We start from the raw sequence: 18,518 nt of genomic DNA, 5'->3' as shown, positions 1-18,518 counted from the left end.
AACCTCCCCCCCCCCCCCCCCCACACACACCTTCCCCTTTCCTTTCTGAGCAGATTCTCTCTTGTTTTACCTTCAAAAGTTTTTTTTTTTTTAAATTTAAATCTTCCCCTTCCACCAATCTTATACCTTATAGTCCTAAAAGCTTTGAATATACATTCTTGTGATCCCTAAAATATTTCCATATATATTTAAATGGTTGTGGTGGTCACATAAAAAAAAATCATCACCATTGTAACTTTTGTGATGAAAGACACTCTAAACACACTTTGCATGTGACCGTTCATTTTAAGTTATCTAATACCATCTAATATATACCACTTCCATGAGAACGTTTTCCCTCATATGTACTTAGTAAAAAGTGTTCCCACTTTGATATCGTACCACTACAAAATTGATCGGAGCTGAGCTATGATTTTGGGTTGCAGCCATACTATTGGTACACTCACCAAACATTTTTCACATTAATATCACATATACACAAAATTGGTACACTCAACAAAGTCATGATATCAGACAAGCTAAGGTTGACAATACTAGCTACCTACTAGCTTATATTTATACACATTCACCTTTTTCCTTTTCTACCTAACATTATACATAATAATAACTACTCTTACAGATAACTATACTTGCAGAAGAAGCTGACTAGCTAATAAAATGATTGATTGATAATAATGATGATGATTAGTTGTTGATTGATGATGATGATGATTGCGATGGTGATGTGGCGTTGGGTTTAGCAGAGGATTTGTTGTTATGCATCCAAACTTTGAACACTTGTCTCTTCACTCCAATTTCGCCGCAAAATCTTTCAACTCCATTGATGTTTTCTTCTTCTCTGGGAATTCGCCACCCGATTTTGTCTGCAAATTCCGTCATCTTCTCCTTCTGATCCGCCGTGAATTTCGTTCTGAACCGCTTCTTTCCCCGCGTCTCCGACGGCGGCGCCGGCGCCGGAGCCGCCGCGGTGGCGGGGGAGGGGAAGGGGGCCGAGTTGAAGCATTTGTGGGGGTTAAAGGTTGGTTCTTGGAATGAGGAGGCAACCGTTACCGGCGCCGCCGTGGCGGGGGTAGGGAAGGGGGCGGAGCTGAAGCATTTGTGGGGGTTAAAGTTTGGTTCTTGGAATGACGAGGCAACCGTCGCCGGCGCCGGCGCCGCCGTGGCGGTGGCGGCGGAAGGGAAGGGGGCTGAGGTGAAGCATTTGTGGGGGTTAAAGTTTGGTTCTTGGAATGACGAGGCAACGGTCGCCGTCGACGTCGCCGCCGTGGAGACGGCGACGGCGGTGGTTGGGGGTTTAGCGCCGCCGAAGGTTTTCGGGGATAGGGCGGCGAGGGAAGCCCATGCATTGTGGCGGTGGGTCATGGAAGCAAAGGAGGGAAGGGCGGGGGGATTAGGCGGCGGAGGAGCGCCGCCGTCGCCGTGGGGGGTTTCTTGGCGGTGGAAGTTACGGTGGCAGTTACAGGCGGCGCATTTCAAGGACGCCACCGTTCCCTCTTCGCCGGCGGGCATAAACTCGCCGCACCCATCCGTAACACTCCCTCCGATGCTAACCGCGTGGTTCCTCAGGCACTCCCGGTACCGGATCACTCTGGGTCCCCCGGCGGAGTTTTCTTGATTCTCCGGCGGCGGAGGCGGCGCGTCATCTACACCGGCTTGAAATCCCCCACCGTCACCGATTTCCTTATCCTCTCCGGTCAATCCCATTCTTGAATTGTAATTAACACAATTACATAAAAGCAGAAACCTTAGCTTAATTATCAGCAAAACAAAGCAAAGGAGATTCCAATTCCAATGCAAGAAAGAACAGAAACCTAGTTTTAAGTTTTTAAGATTTAAGAGAGAGAATCGCCATTATTAAGGTTGGTTCGAGAAAATCGAGATGGTATGTTTCATGACTATGGCAGACATATGAAAGTGAAGTTTGATGGTTTTTCAGCAAGTGGGGTTTAAAATCTAATTTTCTACTGTTTGAATCGGTCTTAAATCATAATCATAATCTGAATTACGATTACAGTTAAGATTTTTTTATTTTAGTGAATCCTAATCTGATTTATTTCAATTTCCAATTATGATTTAAATCAAATCCTACGGTTCACAATTACCAACCATTAATAAAAAATAAATAAATAATGTGACAAAATGCTATATTGTTATTTACTAGGACTCTACTTTAGTACCCCTTGTTACTCCATAAATTATAAGATAAGAAGATAGGTATACAACTTAATCTGGGTAAAATTGAGTGTAAGACTTATTTTAAAAACAAATAATATTATTAAATTACAATACTTTTAAAATTAACACTTAAATGCAAATTAGAATTTTAAAATATGAAATTTGATATGTTCATTAATTTTATATTTCAATTTTTATTTAAAATTTAAATTCAAATTATTTTTTACATTTAAAATAGAGGAATCGTATACCAGACGCCTCTCCAATTTGTGGATTGATAAATCACGGTGACTCAACTGACTAATAGAGACTAGACTTCTCTGTTCATTGCGACAAGGAACCACTCATTTTGAGAGGCTGTTCTCACACTCAGTCACACTGTAATTGATCTCTTGTGACAAATTTCACCTCTGCTACAAGTTGAGCTGCCCCTACGGGCTGCAGAAGGAGATTTCTATATCAGCAAGATTCATACTTTCCTGTTCAAACCTGAGAAATTGATCATCACCTCTCAAGAATGTTGACAGATAGCATAAAAAAGTGTAAATCATTCCATCTTTAGTATAGGATAATCGAAAACAATGCACGTTTGATTGATTCATACTTTGTGGAAAGCAAAGAGTATAGATTCAAACTAGTTCGTTCTTCGTTTCATGGGAATTCTGACAGAAGAAAATATGATTCAGTTCCAATACAATAGAATCAGCAGAAATGTTGATTCTGATTCGGCCAAACCTAAATCATAGCAGGGGATAATCAATTGTTTTTTACAGAGAAAGGATATCAAATTCATGGGGCATAAAATCTTCGCTTGGTCTGTAATATTTGTCGGGAGAGTAAAGGCTCAGATTTGTAACCTGGCTGGTGTACAGACACGCGAACCTCTCGACCTGTGAACGAACAGAATACTTGCATTGAGTTGGCGAGTAATTAAAGCTAATGGATCAACGTTAATAAGTTATATACAAGTTTTAGTAAATAATATTTATGTGACCTGATGTGCAAAGCGGGAATTCTGATAGCCAGTCTTCATGAGTTGTCCCCAGACCTTGTGGAACTGGAAATGTTCACGACAGAACGCCATAAGAAACAAGCTGAACAACTCTTTTTTACGAAATAATGCACTCTGAAAACAAGCAGAGAATTGCCTTACCTTCTTATGACATTCGCGTTGAGTCTGCTTATGAACGACCCTGACTTGCTCTCGATGCGACTAAAATAACATAACGTAGACTATATCAGGTAAATTCTACTACAATTCAGTTGGCCAGGAAGTCCCGAGATAACTTTTTTTTGGTTTCCCAAAGGTATCCCTCCAGCCGATAGCCAGAAGACTAATCCTCCATCCCAACGGTCAGCACACTAAGTGGTAGGGGACTGGCCTTAAGGGACGAGGTGCTGAACCACCACGCCAACCATGTTGGTTAAATTTATTAATGACAAACGTCAAATATGCCAACCTGCAGTTCGACAAGCTTGGATGACAGCCTTTCCTTCTCGGCATCATCAGCACCTTGAGACCTGAAATGTAATAAGAACAAAAGGAATCGAGGCAAAGATGAATACAAAGGTGGTCGAGACAAAAATCAAGAACGAGAAGAGAGAGATTATTGTACGGGTGAAATCCCGAGCATATAATATACTAGTTGGAATAAAATGAATTTACACCAAACTAGTAACCGCTTCCATAATACAAACTTTTAACGTGGGGCACCTAATTAGGGAAAGAAAAAAATTAAAAGGAATTACTTGAGACGCCACTTCAAATGATCTATGTCGTCTTCAATGTGATCGCGCTCACTCCTCAGCGACTGAAGATGCTGCAATGGATACGGTGGTCAAAAATACAAGTTTGCTAATGAATAAGCAACTGGAATGGAACTTCGGGACGATATGTTACTGATACGAAAGAGAACTCGATTACTGCCCAATGTTTATTTCTTTATAATACCTTGCGTGTATCCTTGAGTTCCCAGAGAAGTTCAACTTCTCTCTCAAGCTCTGGAACAACAAGCATTGTTCTCCAGCCTGCTCAAATACAGAACTCTCAAATGAATTAATAAATAATCTTAGGATTCTAAGGAGAATATGGTGAATGTCAATTGTGAGATAAAACAAATAAGGACGATAATAATAACAGAATCGAGCATATATACCTAAAGCCTTTTTGCTGCGTAAGATGTCACCATATATGTGATCCCCAACATAAAGAATCTAACAAAAACAGAACACCTCAGTATAATAAAAACCAAGAAATTTGGCTAGATAAACGCAATTGGGAATGAAATTTACAGTAAAGAGATGATTAATAAGATACCTGTGAGCTTGATTCAATGTTGAGTAATTTATGCAAATGGCCAACACTTCCTCCCTGAAAATAGTATAAAGGAAGCCATTGATATAAACTACAAAATAAGGCCTAACAATTAAAAGCCTCAACTTTGACATAACAAAGAGCAAGGACAGTGTGGGGTTAAAAATAGAAGAGAATTCTCGTACCTGGAAAACTCTACATCCTTCGGTTAAGCTTTCTATTGGCAATCTTATGGAAGTGCTCCCTACCTATTTCGTTAATTAGAAATAAAGTCAACATGTAGGCAAAGGCAATAAAGAGATCACAAGCAGAAAAGTACCGAAATTTATGCTCACCTGAGCCATAGGAGTCCCATTATCAGTGTTCATAAGCATCCCAGTCTTAGGATCAACCCCAAAAAGATTGGCACGATTTTCCTCATTGAAAAAGCCTGGTTTCGCACTGTAGACAATTTTCTTGATGAGTAATATCATTAGGAAAAAGCAAAATGACCAATTAATAGAATATATCAGGTTTGGAAGGCAAAAAGGCAGAAACACATTTTGATTTATAAGGAAGGAAGATGACCTGCCAGTAATAACAACATCAAAATATTGAAGCCACTCAAAAGTGAGAGTTGAACAACAATCTGTTGACTTGGGCCCACAAAGAAAGTTCATGACAACATTCGTATAGTCCCAAAGGCTGCATAGATATAATCAAGTTTATAAGCAATCTAAATAAAATGAAACAATATTGCAAACATTCAAATTTACTATAAACGAAGGTCTAACAAAATCATAGTCAAGGTTCAACTACACTTAACATAAAGAAACACGAATTCAGGGGCAACAAATAGAAAAATTCAAAGCATCTTTAGATGAGAAACCATTGAAATAAAAAGAATACATATATTTTTTTCATTCTCTGAGGGGGTTATAAGGAGAAGGAAATTTTATTCAGGGAACTTTGAAGGCTCAAGGCTCTGTGCCAATCTCTAAATAAAGAAACAGTTAAGTACCATAAAATCATATAGACATCATTTCAAGTTTTTTTCAGTATGTTTGATAATTAATTACATAGCATAACTCCATGTTATTCATTGAAACTGTGACTTACTAAAAGAAAGATATATTGAACTGAAATGGGATTGAACTAGAAGGTGCATGCAACAGTTTCCACTAGTCTTCAAACAAGTTCTCAAGCAGAGCACTAAATGCAAACCTTCATACTAATCTATATAGAAAAACAACATTACCTGTTAGTCACCAAAAAGGTAGCACGCCCAGATTCTCTAAGCATTTTGAGCATGGGAACAATTGAGGTATCATCATTGATATATCTGTAGTAGGAAATGGCAACAAATAAGATTCACATTGTTAAAGAAATCTTTGATGCATGTTAATGAATTAGTTTGTTCTTGGTTGATAGCAAATATGGAGAATGAGACTCAACCAAGACTAAAATATGCTACATGTAAAGCGAGTGCATCAAGAAACTCAGGAGCACTCTTTCCTCACTAAAAAAGCCTTGAGAGCTGCACAAGAACATGATCATCCATGGATTCAAGGTTCCAAACTACTGAGCAATTAAATTTTGTAAGATAGACAATGTTCAAGGTATGACACCTTTCCCCATGCTTTGGTAAAGTAAATTTAAAAGGTTTCTGAATCCATTGCATCATCAATTATACGTCTTCTAACAGGACACATCAAATTCATAAGCATTGTGATAATGGCAATGTTGTTAGCTTCCCAAACTATGTTCCTGCACTTCCTCAGTACCATAGTGAAATTGTTCTCATGCATCCATGCATATCAAATTAAATAGCTGAAGGCTCAGAAACCATGTGATAATGACAATTTTGTAAGTTGGCCAAACTATGTTCCTTCACTTCCTCAACAACATAGAAGAATTATTATAGGACACCGATACGTATCAAATTAAATAAGGGGAAAATTTTTATTCTTACAGCAAGGGTGTCTTTCTATTCAAAGAGATGTACAAATTTGTTTTTTTTTTATGTAATAATACCAAGTCGTATCTTCAAAGTTCAAAGAGACTTAACCAGTTGCTACAAAATTTTATTTACCATTTCAAAAAGAAAAACATATTATACATGCCTTTTAGGATCTTGTGCAACTGTCTGCTTCAAGGTTCCATCACGGTGGCACAAGTCCACAGCTGCATGAATATCCTTGTGCATACAAGCATAGCTGCAAACATTATGTAGCAAGTAAGAATATAAATATTGATGCAGAAGATTAGCTTGCTACTATGCTCTATATTAACACTAAATAATGCTGATTATGCTCTTACTCTGACTCTTCAGGAATTCTTCCTGGGTTATTGTCCTTAAAGTCCACTAGCTGAGCAAATAAGTATGCTGCAGCCAAGGAGAAAAGGGTATCAATAAGTGCATAGTCAGGTTCATCAAATGAATCTTGTATCAAAGTATTGCCATAAGTTGCTATTTTATCCCCCTTTGACATTTGCCTGAATCCATGGTAAGCAACTTTCACGTATTTGTGCCGGTCCATCTGTTATAGATACAAGCAATATTGGAAAATAAATTTAGACAAGGAATACTTACTTTAGCTAGAAGCCTAATCAATAGGAACGCATACAAATTATATATCAAGATGGAAAAATATGACAAAATTATCATCAAACATACAAACCTTCAATATATTCCCTCTCTTCTTGTCAACAACTAAACCCCTGACCATGTAGCTCCAATCAAAGGACCATTGTAACAGCTATAAAAAATACAAATGCAATTACAAAGTATCAGTCACTATCAATACATTTAACTGATAATGGGGCGGTGGGACTAGAGACAGAGGAATCACTTTAGCAGTGTGATGTACATGCCAAGAGATGAATGCCAAAGACATTATTTTATGTTAGAATTTAGAATATCACATAAGATTATACATAAGACATAGGAAATAGTGTAGTGCACATACCTCTTCAGGATATCCCAAATCATAAACAAGCTTTTTCACAGTTCCTTCATATGCAAGAGATTCAAAAGTCTCAGGTTTGTACTGTGCCAGAGTGTAATCCATGTCAAAACCAACTGCAACTATATTGTTCATGTTCAAGGATCTATTACAAAAGATCTGTTTTCCAATATCAATTTTGCAACCTCCTGGAGATGACCAAATACAGGAACGTTGATGACCAAATGCACCATTATCTATCTCAAGTTGTGTTGTATTGCCATCCAAGCGAATACCATCCATAGCACTTCTTGTATGCAGCTGATTTCTTCCTAATTGAATTAACATCATTCAGATGTTCGCCAAGGACAGCATAATGAAAAATGATGCAATTGCATATATGTACAGAAGACTACACTCACACATTCATGGGTTAGGTTACAACTTAAGGCTATGCTAGGGTTCCTAATTTCTATATTTCAACAAGCATAGCATCCTAAACAGAATTACCATTGCAGGATATTAAAGCTAGTCTAGAATCTAGAACACATGTAAGCTAACAGTTTCAAAAGTTCCAAACCCCACTTGCAACAATTTCATTTATCAAATTACTGCAATAGACACCAAAACTCAACAACTTTAACCTTATCAACTGGCCATAGATACTGAAAATGACGTCATCAAACAACTAGGCTTATATATATACTGAAATTGATAACCTAAATTATAACATAAAAGTTTTTGTTTTTTTAATTGACCCTCTTCCCTAAAGTAAACCTTACAAGCTTACCTTCGGGATCCAATGTAAAACCAACTGAAAGCACCGAGTTATGTTCCAACTTGTAAGCCTATACTCCAAGGTATGCTCCAATGAAAACCTATATTTCACTCACACAGTTAGAATTCCTCACACTGAATTTTCTTACCTAGAAAGAACTTTTAGTACAGTGTTAGGACTAGTTAGCCCAAACTTTCACCAAAAGTACAGCCTAGATACAAGATGCAAAATCAAATGAGCATGACTGTGAGAGCCTGAGAGGGACAGATAGAACGATGACCAACAGTTATCCTCTATAAAATGCATTACAAAACTGACTCTTTCTATAATTGCAAAGAAATTCCTTTAACATCCTCACCCACAAGACCTCAATCAAAAGCACTGGTTATGAAAAATAAACTAAGTTTTCACATCAGCAGAAGAAAAGACTGAGCCTTTAACATTTGGAAAAGCAAAACTTGTTTGCAGCTCATACCTAAACCACGGAGAGCTCCTAAAATGCTAAATAAATGAATAAAATCATCACCCTGATATCAGCCATGCAGAAATCCAGCAAAATTTCCAATAAAGAAATCGGGTAAAATCACAACAGAACCAATGGCAGACATTTAGAGGAAGAAATCAAGCGCAAGCTCGCACCTTTATAACGAATGCGAGTGCCTCTGCTCCGAAAAGGGCCGACCCGGAAGCGGAGATTTCGAGAAATATAAGAAAGGGAGTTGGGAGGAGGAAGAGAAGGGATCCCCGAGAGGCAAAACGAAACGGAACGCTCCCCCGGAAGCCGCATATTTCCCTTAAATGCAAACCATTTTGGACGCGAATGAGAATTTCCACAGCCAAATGGGTGAGGATAACACGGAATATGCTAATGCTACCACCCAAATCCGAACCACCGAGGCTATAATTGTTGCTGACGACCAAATGACGCTATGCATACACAGCCAAAGCAGCGAATTCAAGTCCGACGTGTACTATACATTCAATAACACCTGAATGCAGGGTTAGATTGTATCGATAATAAGATATATATTAACAAAAATCAAAAAGTAATAATTTCTTTGACCGGAGGTTAAAAAGGAAAGGCGAAATTAACGCGACTGGATTTCCCGCATTCACATGCCTCACATTCTCTGGATTGGGAATTGGGATGAAAATTTACGGGGAGTCGTGCCTTGTCGGGAGTTTTAACGGAGAAAACGCCAGATCGGACACGGCGGAGAGCGGCGGAGAAGGCGCATTTTAGCGGGGATGTAACGCAAATTATTTCCACATTTTTAGAGCTTTTAATTTACGAAATGTGAAATTATATTGATTAAGAAGATTATATTTTAAGATATAACTCGAGATTACATAAATTAATTTCATATTTAAAGAAAATATTTTTTAAATTAATATCCATAATAAATGAAATCATACATTATTTTGATAAGAACAAACTTACGTTTTTTAAGTTTATCAACAACAAAATGATTACAAGATGCTTAGCACCTTGTGTTAAGGGTCGTTTATTTTTACTAAATCCAAATTTTAATTCAAAATACTCTCACTTTACAAAATTGTAACTAAATTTCACCTCCCCTACTATATTTAAGAGTAGTTTAAATATTTTATATTAAGAGTAACACATTTGTAAAGTTAAAGACATAGTGAAATAAATCAAAATCAATAATTGAAAGTAAATCACTCTAATCAATATATTAAAAATGTGAATTTAAATTTTTTTCTTTTTGGGTCAAAGAGTGCAATTTCTTTGATGTTGACAGAATTCAACTACATTACATCTAAATATTTAATGTTGTTTTTCAATTTAAATTTAGATTTCACAATTTGAAAGGAAAAATAATACTCCGTAATATTTTAAAAATAATTCTGAAATTTTGAAAAAACCAAGAAGCAATAATTGATATGAATATGTGAAATATAAACTTCCCAACTAAATTAATCGAACAATTGACTTGGTAATCACAATATTTCAATTTTGATTATTTATAGTCTTTTTTATTTGAACCGATTTACCTCATTATGGTCGTTTCCGGCTAAAGTCATGTGGTAGGCTTTACCCAACGCACATTCAAGCAAGGTTTCGGATTTTCAGTAAATTACGGTTACATTAAAACATTTTACAAATTCACAAATCATGGTTAAAACATTTTAACAAGTTGACATATATCCATTATTATTTTATTTATGTAGTAGTACATCTAAGAACATTTATACTACAAATAGGCAAGTAATCGGTTGGCTAAAAAAGTTGAGGTTGTAAGCAAAGTAGAAATAGTTGATAAACATAAATGATAGCTTAGTATTCAACACATCAGAGTGGCGCAGCGGAAGCGTGGTGGGCCCATAACCCACAGGTCCCAGGATCGAAACCTGGCTCTGATAGGGTGGCTTTCGAATTTTTTTGCCCAGCAATCAGACTCCATGGCTCCATCTGTGCAACCCCTACCTGTTGGAGGATTAAGATCCAGATCAGAGGCCTTTAATAACACTAATTTCTCTAGTAAACTCAGCTCATCTTTGTCCATAATTCTTGTGTGGCTAAGGAAACAAGAAAACCTCATGCTAATGAAAATTATGAAACCATCAATGGTGCAGCATGCCTATAGATAGACTGCAATTTCTGGGATTGCATAACAGCACCATAGCAGATTAGCAGGATTCTATTTTCTTGAAACTCAACAAGGAATGGAGATCAAAATGAGGGAGACAAAGCCCGATATCCCATGTTGTGGTCCAAAGTTCATATTAAACATGTTTGCCTGTGTCGGATTGGTGGTTTTCGCAGGCTTCACTGCTGGCCTCACCCTCGGCCTCATGTCCCTTGGCCTCGTCGACCTTGAAGTTCTCAGCAAGTCCGGGCGCCCTAGAGACCGCACTCATGCTAGTAAAATGGCTGTGGATATCTGGTTTGTATCATTGTATGTGTGTTTCTAAACCAGATGTCTAAAATTTATTTCTTTTTGCAGCTAAGATCCTCCCGGTGGTGAAAAGGCAGCACCTTTTGCTCTGCACACTCCTGATTGCCAACGGGCTGGCAATGGAGGTCTGCAGAACAACAACAACAACAACATTTTCTTGATTATCTTCACTGTTAGTTAGTTCTGTTTGTCTGTTAACATTATTTCGTTTTCTTGATTCTCTTTACTGTTATTCTGTTAGTCTCTTCCCATATTCTTGGACAGCCTTCTCCCTTCCTGGGCTGCAATTCTTGTCTCTATCACACTGGTTCTCATGTTTGCAGAGGTAGTACTAATGCACTATACATATTTGCTCATATGATATGAGTCATATCTTCAACCTACAACTGTTCTGATCTAATTAACTAATGTTTCTGCGTTTCTGCAGATTTTGCCTCATGCCATAATTCCTCACTATGGATTGAAGGTTGGAGCAGCAGCAGCGCCACTTGTTCATCTGCTTCTCTGGATTTTCTTCCCCGTAGCCTATCCAATTAGTAAGGTACTCGGATACACAGCTGCTGAGAATTTTGGATTGCAGCAAATGCAGAAATGGATTAGGTTCTGCTGCTGAGAATTTAGGGCTACTAAGTGGTTGTGTTTCCAGGTTTTGGATTGGATGTTGGGCAAAGGCCATGCTGTTCTTCTGCGTCGAGCAGAGCTGAAAACGTTTGTGGATTTTCACAGCAACGAGGTAATCTGTGTTCCTATAAGCCCGTTGTTGAGCATATAATAATAAATGTACGGTCACACTATCAGTTTGTATAAATGTATGCCTAAATTGCGTTTTATGATTCTGGGCATTAGGCTGGGAAAGGAGGCGATTTGACACGAAACGAAACAACAATTATTGCTGGAGCACTTGAACTGACTGAGAGAACTGCCAAAGATGTCATGACCCCAATATCAAACACATTTTGTCTTGATTTGGATGGAACTCTTAATTCGTGGGCTTTCTATTGCCTTCCTGTTCGTAAAATTCTGCATTTCAGAGGCCATATCTGTACTGATCTTATGTTTCTTGCAGTGAGACGATGAGTTCTATAGTCACAATGGGGCACAGTAGAGTTCCTGTTTACCACAGATATCCTACCAACATTGTTGGACTGATTCTGGTACCTTATCTATGTTGTCTGCAGAAAAGAATGCTGTGTTAAGTTTTCGTAACCGAGGTTTTATCCTGTTGGCAGGTGAAAAATCTCTTGGCGATCCTCCCAGAAGACTGCATTGCAGTAAGAAAGATGATGGTAGGAAAGATTCCCAGGTATGGATAGTTTCTGCTTCCCCAGATCTTCATGGAGGTTTGAGTTTTTCTGTCATTTTTCTCTGCAATTTTCAGGGTTTCAGAAGACATGCCTTTGTATGATATTCTGAAAGAGTTTCAGAAAGGTCACAGTCATATGGCTGTTGTCTATAGAGATCTGAGTGAGTCTAATAAGCCGTGGACTAATGCCAAAGGTTTGGAACGATGTACGAGTAAACGTATTTTTTGTTTTAGTTTCTCCCATTAGTAAACGCACCCGCTTTTGTGTTTCAGAAGCTGAAAATGCTGAGAGTTCTGCGATTCGCGAGTTCACTGCTGATCAACAAGTGGTTGGTGTGATCACAATGGAAGATGTAATTGAGGAGCTTCTTCAGGTGCCCAGGAAATGGAGAGAAATTCAGATTCATATATTATCTTGATCTGAATCAATTTTTGCTGCTTCATGGCTTACTATCTGTGTTGCTGAGATTCTGTCATTTTTGCCCCCATGTCAGGAGGAGATACTAGATGAGACTGATGAATATGTTAACATTCACAACAGGTAAAAATCCCAGAATCCGACAAGGTTATAAGTTCGACTCCCAGTTTGAGCGGCCTATTAGCCCTCTGTCGGCTAGGGTCACAAGGCATTGTCTATCTAGACTAGTTTACCCCTAGTCCTTTGCCGGTTAGGGTTACACAGCAGAGTTTATTCAGTGCACACTTTCTGATAGTGACTACGGATTTTCCTGTTACTAAAAAATTCCATAATTTTTGAAAATGCAGTTTATTATACCAATCTTGAATTCTAACAGTGTTGATTGATTGATTGCAGGATAAAGATCAACATGAACACTTCACAGGAGGAGTCTCTTCTGCCTGCAGGATCTTGTTCTTCAATGAGGCTGAGATAGTGTAGTTTTCTGGCTTCTGAAACAATGAGGCTTAGGATAATGCCCACATTCTTTGTGTAATAATTATTTAATTTGTAGGCAGCACTCTTGCCACATTACTAATTTAGGATATATTGTAGGAATGTTGATTACTTTATTATGTAGTTTTTATTTTTCTACTAATTGTATTAAAAAAATTATTGATATTTGTTTTGAAAGAAAAAATAACTAGGTGGAGTACCTTTCTAAGAGATTCATACAGACTAAGAGCTAAATTTCCTAGTAAAGAGTATGAGTCAACTGATTTGCTGAACAAGAGATAAAACTATAGATGTTATGTTAGGCTTAACATCAAATTAAAATTTAGTTTATAAATTGAGATCTTAACATTTTTTTTTCGTAGTGATTCTTACTAATTCAGATTCAGTTCGATCGTGCTAAAATCTTTTATTATAAACTTATCTACAATTTGTTTGACTAATGAACAAAGGATTACAATCACCTTCTAATGATGTGTAAGCAAAATTCACTGCTAGCTTTAATTTAACTGAGAGTTGTATATTTTCATTTCATAGATATATCTGACAAACTAGGTAATACTACTTTCCACTCTAGAACTGCCGGTTTAGCAGATTACAGACACTAACTGCAAATGATTTGCGAAAATCCCAGCTTAGACCATCATTGTATTCATCGGAATTAACGAAAATCTTGCTGGTAATCCTTGATTTCAACTTCCAAGTCCTCCAAAGCCAAATTGCTGAAGAGTTTGAAACTCTGCAGCCCACCTTTTTGGATTTTACTTTTAACTTTTCACTTTCTTTCAGTTGAAACGTATCTATCTGTCTTCCCAGAACTTCACCTTCACCCCGAAGTATTCCCAGCATTATTATTATTTCTGTATACGCTATTTGGGTTTCTGTTCCGCCCAGAGATTTTACAGAGCTCATGGCTATTGCAAGATTTGGGCGTCAAGTGAAGCGTTCATATCAGTCTTTTGGGTTCTGTGTGAAGTTAACTGCGGTTGTGATCTTGGGTCTTTGTTTTGTGGTGACTTGGTCGGTGTTTTCGCCTTCTTCTTACTCGGTGGCCTCTCAAAGAGAGACCTTTGATGATATTGCTGAGCCAATTTCTGGGAATGGGAAGAAATTTAATGGGGCTGAGTTTGGGGTTCATCCCAAGAAGGAAGAGCCAGTAAAGAGGGAGAAGAAGAAAGAGGGAGAGGAAAGATTAAAGGCTGAATCTGGGGAGAATGAGGAGAAGAAGGAGTTGAAATTGGATGATGGAGGGGGAAAAGGGAAAGGGGAAGAGAAGGGGGAGGGTTTAGAGGCTCCCAAAGAGGTTGGGGAAGAGAAGAAAAAGGATGATGATCATGGACCGGAAGGCGAGGATTCGAAAAAAGAAGAAGATGAAGAGAATGGAGGAGATTTAGATCAAGGTGAGGGATTTGAGGAGAAAGGGAATGAGGAGGTGGATATGGTTAGTGATGATGGGTTGGATCAAGAACCTCAGGAGAAGGTGGATGATAATGGCGGTTCGAAGAAAAGCAAGAAATTGGGGCCCTTGTTTGATCCAAAACCACATTACACTTGGCAATTGTGTAACACGAGAAGCAAGCATAACTACATCCCTTGCATCGACATCGAGAGTGCATCCCGGAAGGTGCAAAGTTATAGGCACCATGAAAGGAGTTGCCCTAAGGCACATCAATTGTGTCTTGTTCCACTTCCCCCTGATGGATACGAGACTCCAGTAAGCTGGCCCGAAAGCATGTCTAAGGTAAAATACGTCTGCAGCATGCTAATCAAGGAATGTTTGATGTTTATTGAGCTAAATTTGCATTGCTTTGTGTCCCTGCAGATACTATACAAGAATCTAGCACACCCGAAATTGGCTGAGTTTGTTAAGACTCAAAACTGGGTAGTGGAGTCTGGCGAATATCTCACTTTTCCACAGAGCCAGTCTGCTTTGAAGGGTGGAATTCGGCACTACCTGGATTCCATCGAGGAAGTAAGTAACTTGAATTGATATAAAGTGCCAAACTACAATAGCTGCCAACATGTCTTGTGATCTTTAGTATGGCAGATTTATTTTTATCAAAAAGTTTGCAATTCAAATCAGCATTCAAATCAGAAAGAAATTCCTGGTTACCAAGTGATTCTTGTTTAAATGTCTTAGTATAGGAAGTAAAATATGACTAGCCAATATAATGGTCATGTCTATGAACAGATAGTCTAGGGCCTTCCCATTTGCTTTGTTTAGTTGCCAATCATATCATAATGTGATGTGAAATGTGACTATTTGACGTTTTAACTTAATAGATGGTACCGGACATCATGTGGGGAAAGAATATCCGTGTAGTGCTGGATATCGGGTGCAAAGATTCAAGTTTTGTTGCATCTCTAGTTGAAAAGGATGTACTGGCACTTACTTTGGGATTGAAAGATGACCTTGTTGACCTAGCACAAGTCGCCCTCGAGCGTGGTTTTCCTGCAGTAGTTAGCCCGTTTGCTACCCGGAGACTTCCGTTCCCTAGCGGTGTTTTTGACGCAATTCATTGCGGTGAATGCCACATATCTTGGCATTCTAATGGTGCGTAATTGCTTAGGGCCTTTCTTTGGCACATATTTTGATTATTATATCATCCGTTATCAAGAAAAAATAGAATTTAACCCTTCTTTCTTTCAGGGGGCAAACTTCTTCTTGAAATGAACAGGGTCCTGAGACCCGGAGGTTATTTTATTTTATCAGCAACACACAATAGTGTCGAGGCTGAAGAAGGTTTGACCTCTCTATTCATTTCCCGTGAAAAAAAGTAATCTTTTTTTTTTTTTTTTTAATGCCTGAGTACATAAACAGATGGTTGATGGCTTTGTGCTCATCTCCTTTATTTATACATTTCGTAACTCGTAAGATTCATCAGCAATCCAGGCATTTAATGTACACATTGTTAGTCTACTATTAGTCCTTTGCAGATTTAGAATGATTTTTATAATTTATTTAATAGTGCGGATTAAACTTCTCATATTACTTACTCTCCAACAATCACCTATTCACCTGTAGAATTTCCTCGTAATTGGATTATGTTGATTTTATTTCCCGTAATGTTTCTTCTTGTTTTCCAGGTATGTCCATGCTCACCGCATCTATTTGTTGGAATATCCTGGCTGATAAAACCGATGAAGAAAGTGATATAGGCATTAAAGTCTATCAAAAGCCTGAAGCAAATGATATATATGAGCTGAGAAGGAAAAAGGTTCCCCCTTTATGCAACGTAAAAGAGAACCCGGATTTTGCCTGGTAAGAAGGGATTGCAGAACTTTTTTTTTTTTTCCTATAACCATATACTCCTTAGTATCTTTTACTTTGTGATTTCTCGTAAATATAGAAATGAAAGTATTTGCTTCAGATAGCCTAACTCTCCGGGTTTTTGTGCTTCAGGAATGCTCCAATCAAAGTTTGCTTGCATCAGATTCCTTCAGCAATTGAAGAACGAGGGACTGAGTGGCCTGAGGAGTGGCCAAAGAGGCTCGAAACCTTTCCCGACTGGATGAACAATAGAGAAAAGTTGATTGCAGACGATGCACACTGGAAAGCTATAGTGGACAAATCTTACCTTGTTGGTTTGGGTATCGACTGGTCCAAAATTCGGAATGCAATGGACATGAAAGCAATCAATGGAGGGTAAGCCGAGTAAATCTGGTTCCATTTTTTTAAAAAGCTTATTCAAAGCGACTAAATATTAACATTTTTGCTCCTGTTCTCGATATTGAAGTCCTATTGTTGGAGCTGTCGTTAGACTAACTCGAAAGAGCTAACACAATGATTGGGGCTAAAACTCGCAGATTTGCAGCTGCTCTCGCACAGCAGAAGGTTTGGGTAATGAACGTTGTCCCTGTACATGCTCCGAACACCCTTCCAATAATCTTTGAACGTGGTCTTGTTGGCATATACCATGACTGGTGCGAGTCATTTGGAACTTATCCTAGATCTTATGACCTTCTGCACGCTGATCATCTGTTTTCGAGGCTCAAGAACAGGTTAGAATTTTTTTCCGTTTCTGTCTCCAAACTTACCAACTAGTTTAGATCAACTAGTTTAGATCAACTCGAATTTGACATTGCCTTTGATAAACTCAATCAGTCCAAAATTGTCATCATCTTCGAATATTTGTTAGGTTTTGATTCCAATATGGTCACCTACATCTAGGCAGTGACCACTCATCATTCTTTTCACTGTTTTGAGTAAAACGTGTTTTCTGCAGGTGTAAGCAGCCTGTAGTTATTGTAGTCGAGATGGATCGTATATTAAGGCCAGGCGGTTGGGTCATTATACGTGACAAAGTAGAGATACTCGACCCACTCGAGAGAATACTGAGGAGCTTGAACTGGGAGATTCGACTTACTTTTGCTCAAAACAAAGAGGGTATACTCTGTGCACAGAAAACCTCATGGCGACCCTGAAATTTTTATCGAACCATCTGATTTTATGATTTTATCACACTTGTCCAAAAGCAAAAAAAAAGGAAAAACGAAGCAATATATATATATATACTGTATCTGGATGGATACAAAGGAAAACGCTAATGCTCGTGATTAAGAATGCACTCGGATCACCTTTTGCAGCATTCTTTGTACTTGTACCGACTTCTAACATACGCGAAAAGAGTCGTCTTTCCTGCAGTTTAACACTGGAATTTTCCCTGCTGTGCTTTTTTGTTCATGCATGGTGTTCAGTGGTTTTGTTGTTGAGGTTGTTGTATAGATTTAGAGTTAATGATATTTTTTGCCAGGCTACTGAATTGTTCTTGCCTACATTGTATAATTCAAGATAAACAAGGAGAGATTGTTTCTGTTTGTTTGTTTGAGGCATCAGAATTCTAAACCATATTGCTTTATCAAAGGGTGTGAGGAGCATTATTTTTTTATGTGACTGTCACTGATTCTTGCTGTCATTTTTCTTGTCAAGTCACTTTGCAGATTATTACACAACATTTTATCTCTAAATTATCTAGAAATAGCACTTTTGGTCATTCAGTTACATCATTATCATGTTTCATCCCTAAAATTTGTAATGGTAGTGTAATGATAGGCAAAAAAAATTTAGTTTTTATAATGTAGGAACAAGAATTGCCATGAACTTTAAAAAAAAAAGTATATAAAGGAATGATCGATTGATGATTTTTGTATTTGAAAATCACGAATTCGATTATTGTCAACACCTTTATAGTT

At 38.0% G+C, this 18,518-nt stretch overlaps 3 protein-coding genes and 1 non-coding gene across 9 annotated transcripts; 2 read left to right on the top strand and 2 right to left on the bottom strand.

The window, feature by feature from the left end:
- Positions 1 to 449: 449 nt before the first annotated feature.
- Positions 450 to 1,783, bottom strand: LOC116027595 (zinc-finger homeodomain protein 5-like). The gene has a single exon (XM_031269299.1). The coding sequence runs from the start codon at positions 1,702 to 1,704 to the stop codon at positions 685 to 687; it is 1,020 nt and encodes a 339-aa protein (XP_031125159.1). The 5' UTR covers positions 1,705 to 1,783; the 3' UTR covers positions 450 to 684.
- A 961-nt stretch (positions 1,784 to 2,744) lies between these two features.
- LOC116027914 (5'-nucleotidase domain-containing protein 4-like) lies at positions 2,745 to 9,436 on the bottom strand. Of its 6 annotated transcripts, none has more exons than XM_031269691.1 (19): positions 8,831 to 8,968; positions 8,204 to 8,291; positions 7,620 to 7,745; positions 7,438 to 7,518; positions 7,150 to 7,227; positions 6,788 to 7,008; positions 6,592 to 6,684; positions 5,727 to 5,810; positions 5,057 to 5,173; positions 4,825 to 4,930; positions 4,675 to 4,737; positions 4,493 to 4,546; positions 4,332 to 4,389; positions 4,127 to 4,203; positions 3,925 to 3,995; positions 3,636 to 3,696; positions 3,329 to 3,388; positions 3,170 to 3,232; positions 2,745 to 3,065 (listed from the first exon to the last, which is right to left on the bottom strand). In XM_031269691.1, exons 3-19 carry the CDS (start codon positions 7,665 to 7,667, stop codon positions 2,943 to 2,945), a joined length of 1,458 nt encoding a protein of 485 aa, XP_031125551.1. In that variant the 5' UTR covers positions 7,668 to 7,745; positions 8,204 to 8,291; positions 8,831 to 8,968; the 3' UTR covers positions 2,745 to 2,942. The 6 variants fall into 6 exon arrangements, with proteins under 6 accessions (XP_031125551.1, XP_031125553.1, XP_031125549.1 ...); XM_031269693.1 differs by having other exon boundaries at positions 7,620 to 7,741; XM_031269689.1 differs by having other exon boundaries at positions 7,438 to 7,745.
- Positions 9,437 to 10,504: 1,068 nt separating this feature from the next.
- On the top strand, positions 10,505 to 10,576 carry TRNAM-CAU. The gene has a single exon. It is a non-coding gene; the product is annotated as a tRNA-Met (tRNA).
- A 303-nt stretch (positions 10,577 to 10,879) lies between these two features.
- On the top strand, positions 10,880 to 18,214 carry LOC116027574 (probable methyltransferase PMT28). The gene is made up of 20 exons (XM_031269276.1): positions 10,880 to 11,078; positions 11,161 to 11,237; positions 11,354 to 11,437; positions 11,540 to 11,653; positions 11,759 to 11,845; positions 11,959 to 12,098; positions 12,179 to 12,266; positions 12,342 to 12,415; positions 12,491 to 12,627; positions 12,689 to 12,789; positions 12,910 to 12,956; positions 13,230 to 13,262; positions 14,163 to 15,066; positions 15,148 to 15,297; positions 15,609 to 15,879; positions 15,976 to 16,068; positions 16,413 to 16,587; positions 16,729 to 16,971; positions 17,133 to 17,327; positions 17,552 to 18,214. Exons 1-20 carry the CDS (start codon positions 10,880 to 10,882, stop codon positions 17,748 to 17,750), a joined length of 3,411 nt encoding a protein of 1,136 aa, XP_031125136.1. The 3' UTR covers positions 17,751 to 18,214.
- The last annotated feature ends 304 nt before the right edge of the window (positions 18,215 to 18,518 follow it).

Source organism: Ipomoea triloba, chromosome 8, assembly GCF_003576645.1.
Source record: "Ipomoea triloba cultivar NCNSP0323 chromosome 8, ASM357664v1".
In the NCBI taxonomy this organism is placed as follows: Eukaryota; Viridiplantae; Streptophyta; class Magnoliopsida; order Solanales; family Convolvulaceae; genus Ipomoea; species Ipomoea triloba.
The sequence above is the reverse complement of the archived record's forward strand: the minus strand, read 5'-3'. Positions and strand labels throughout refer to the sequence as shown.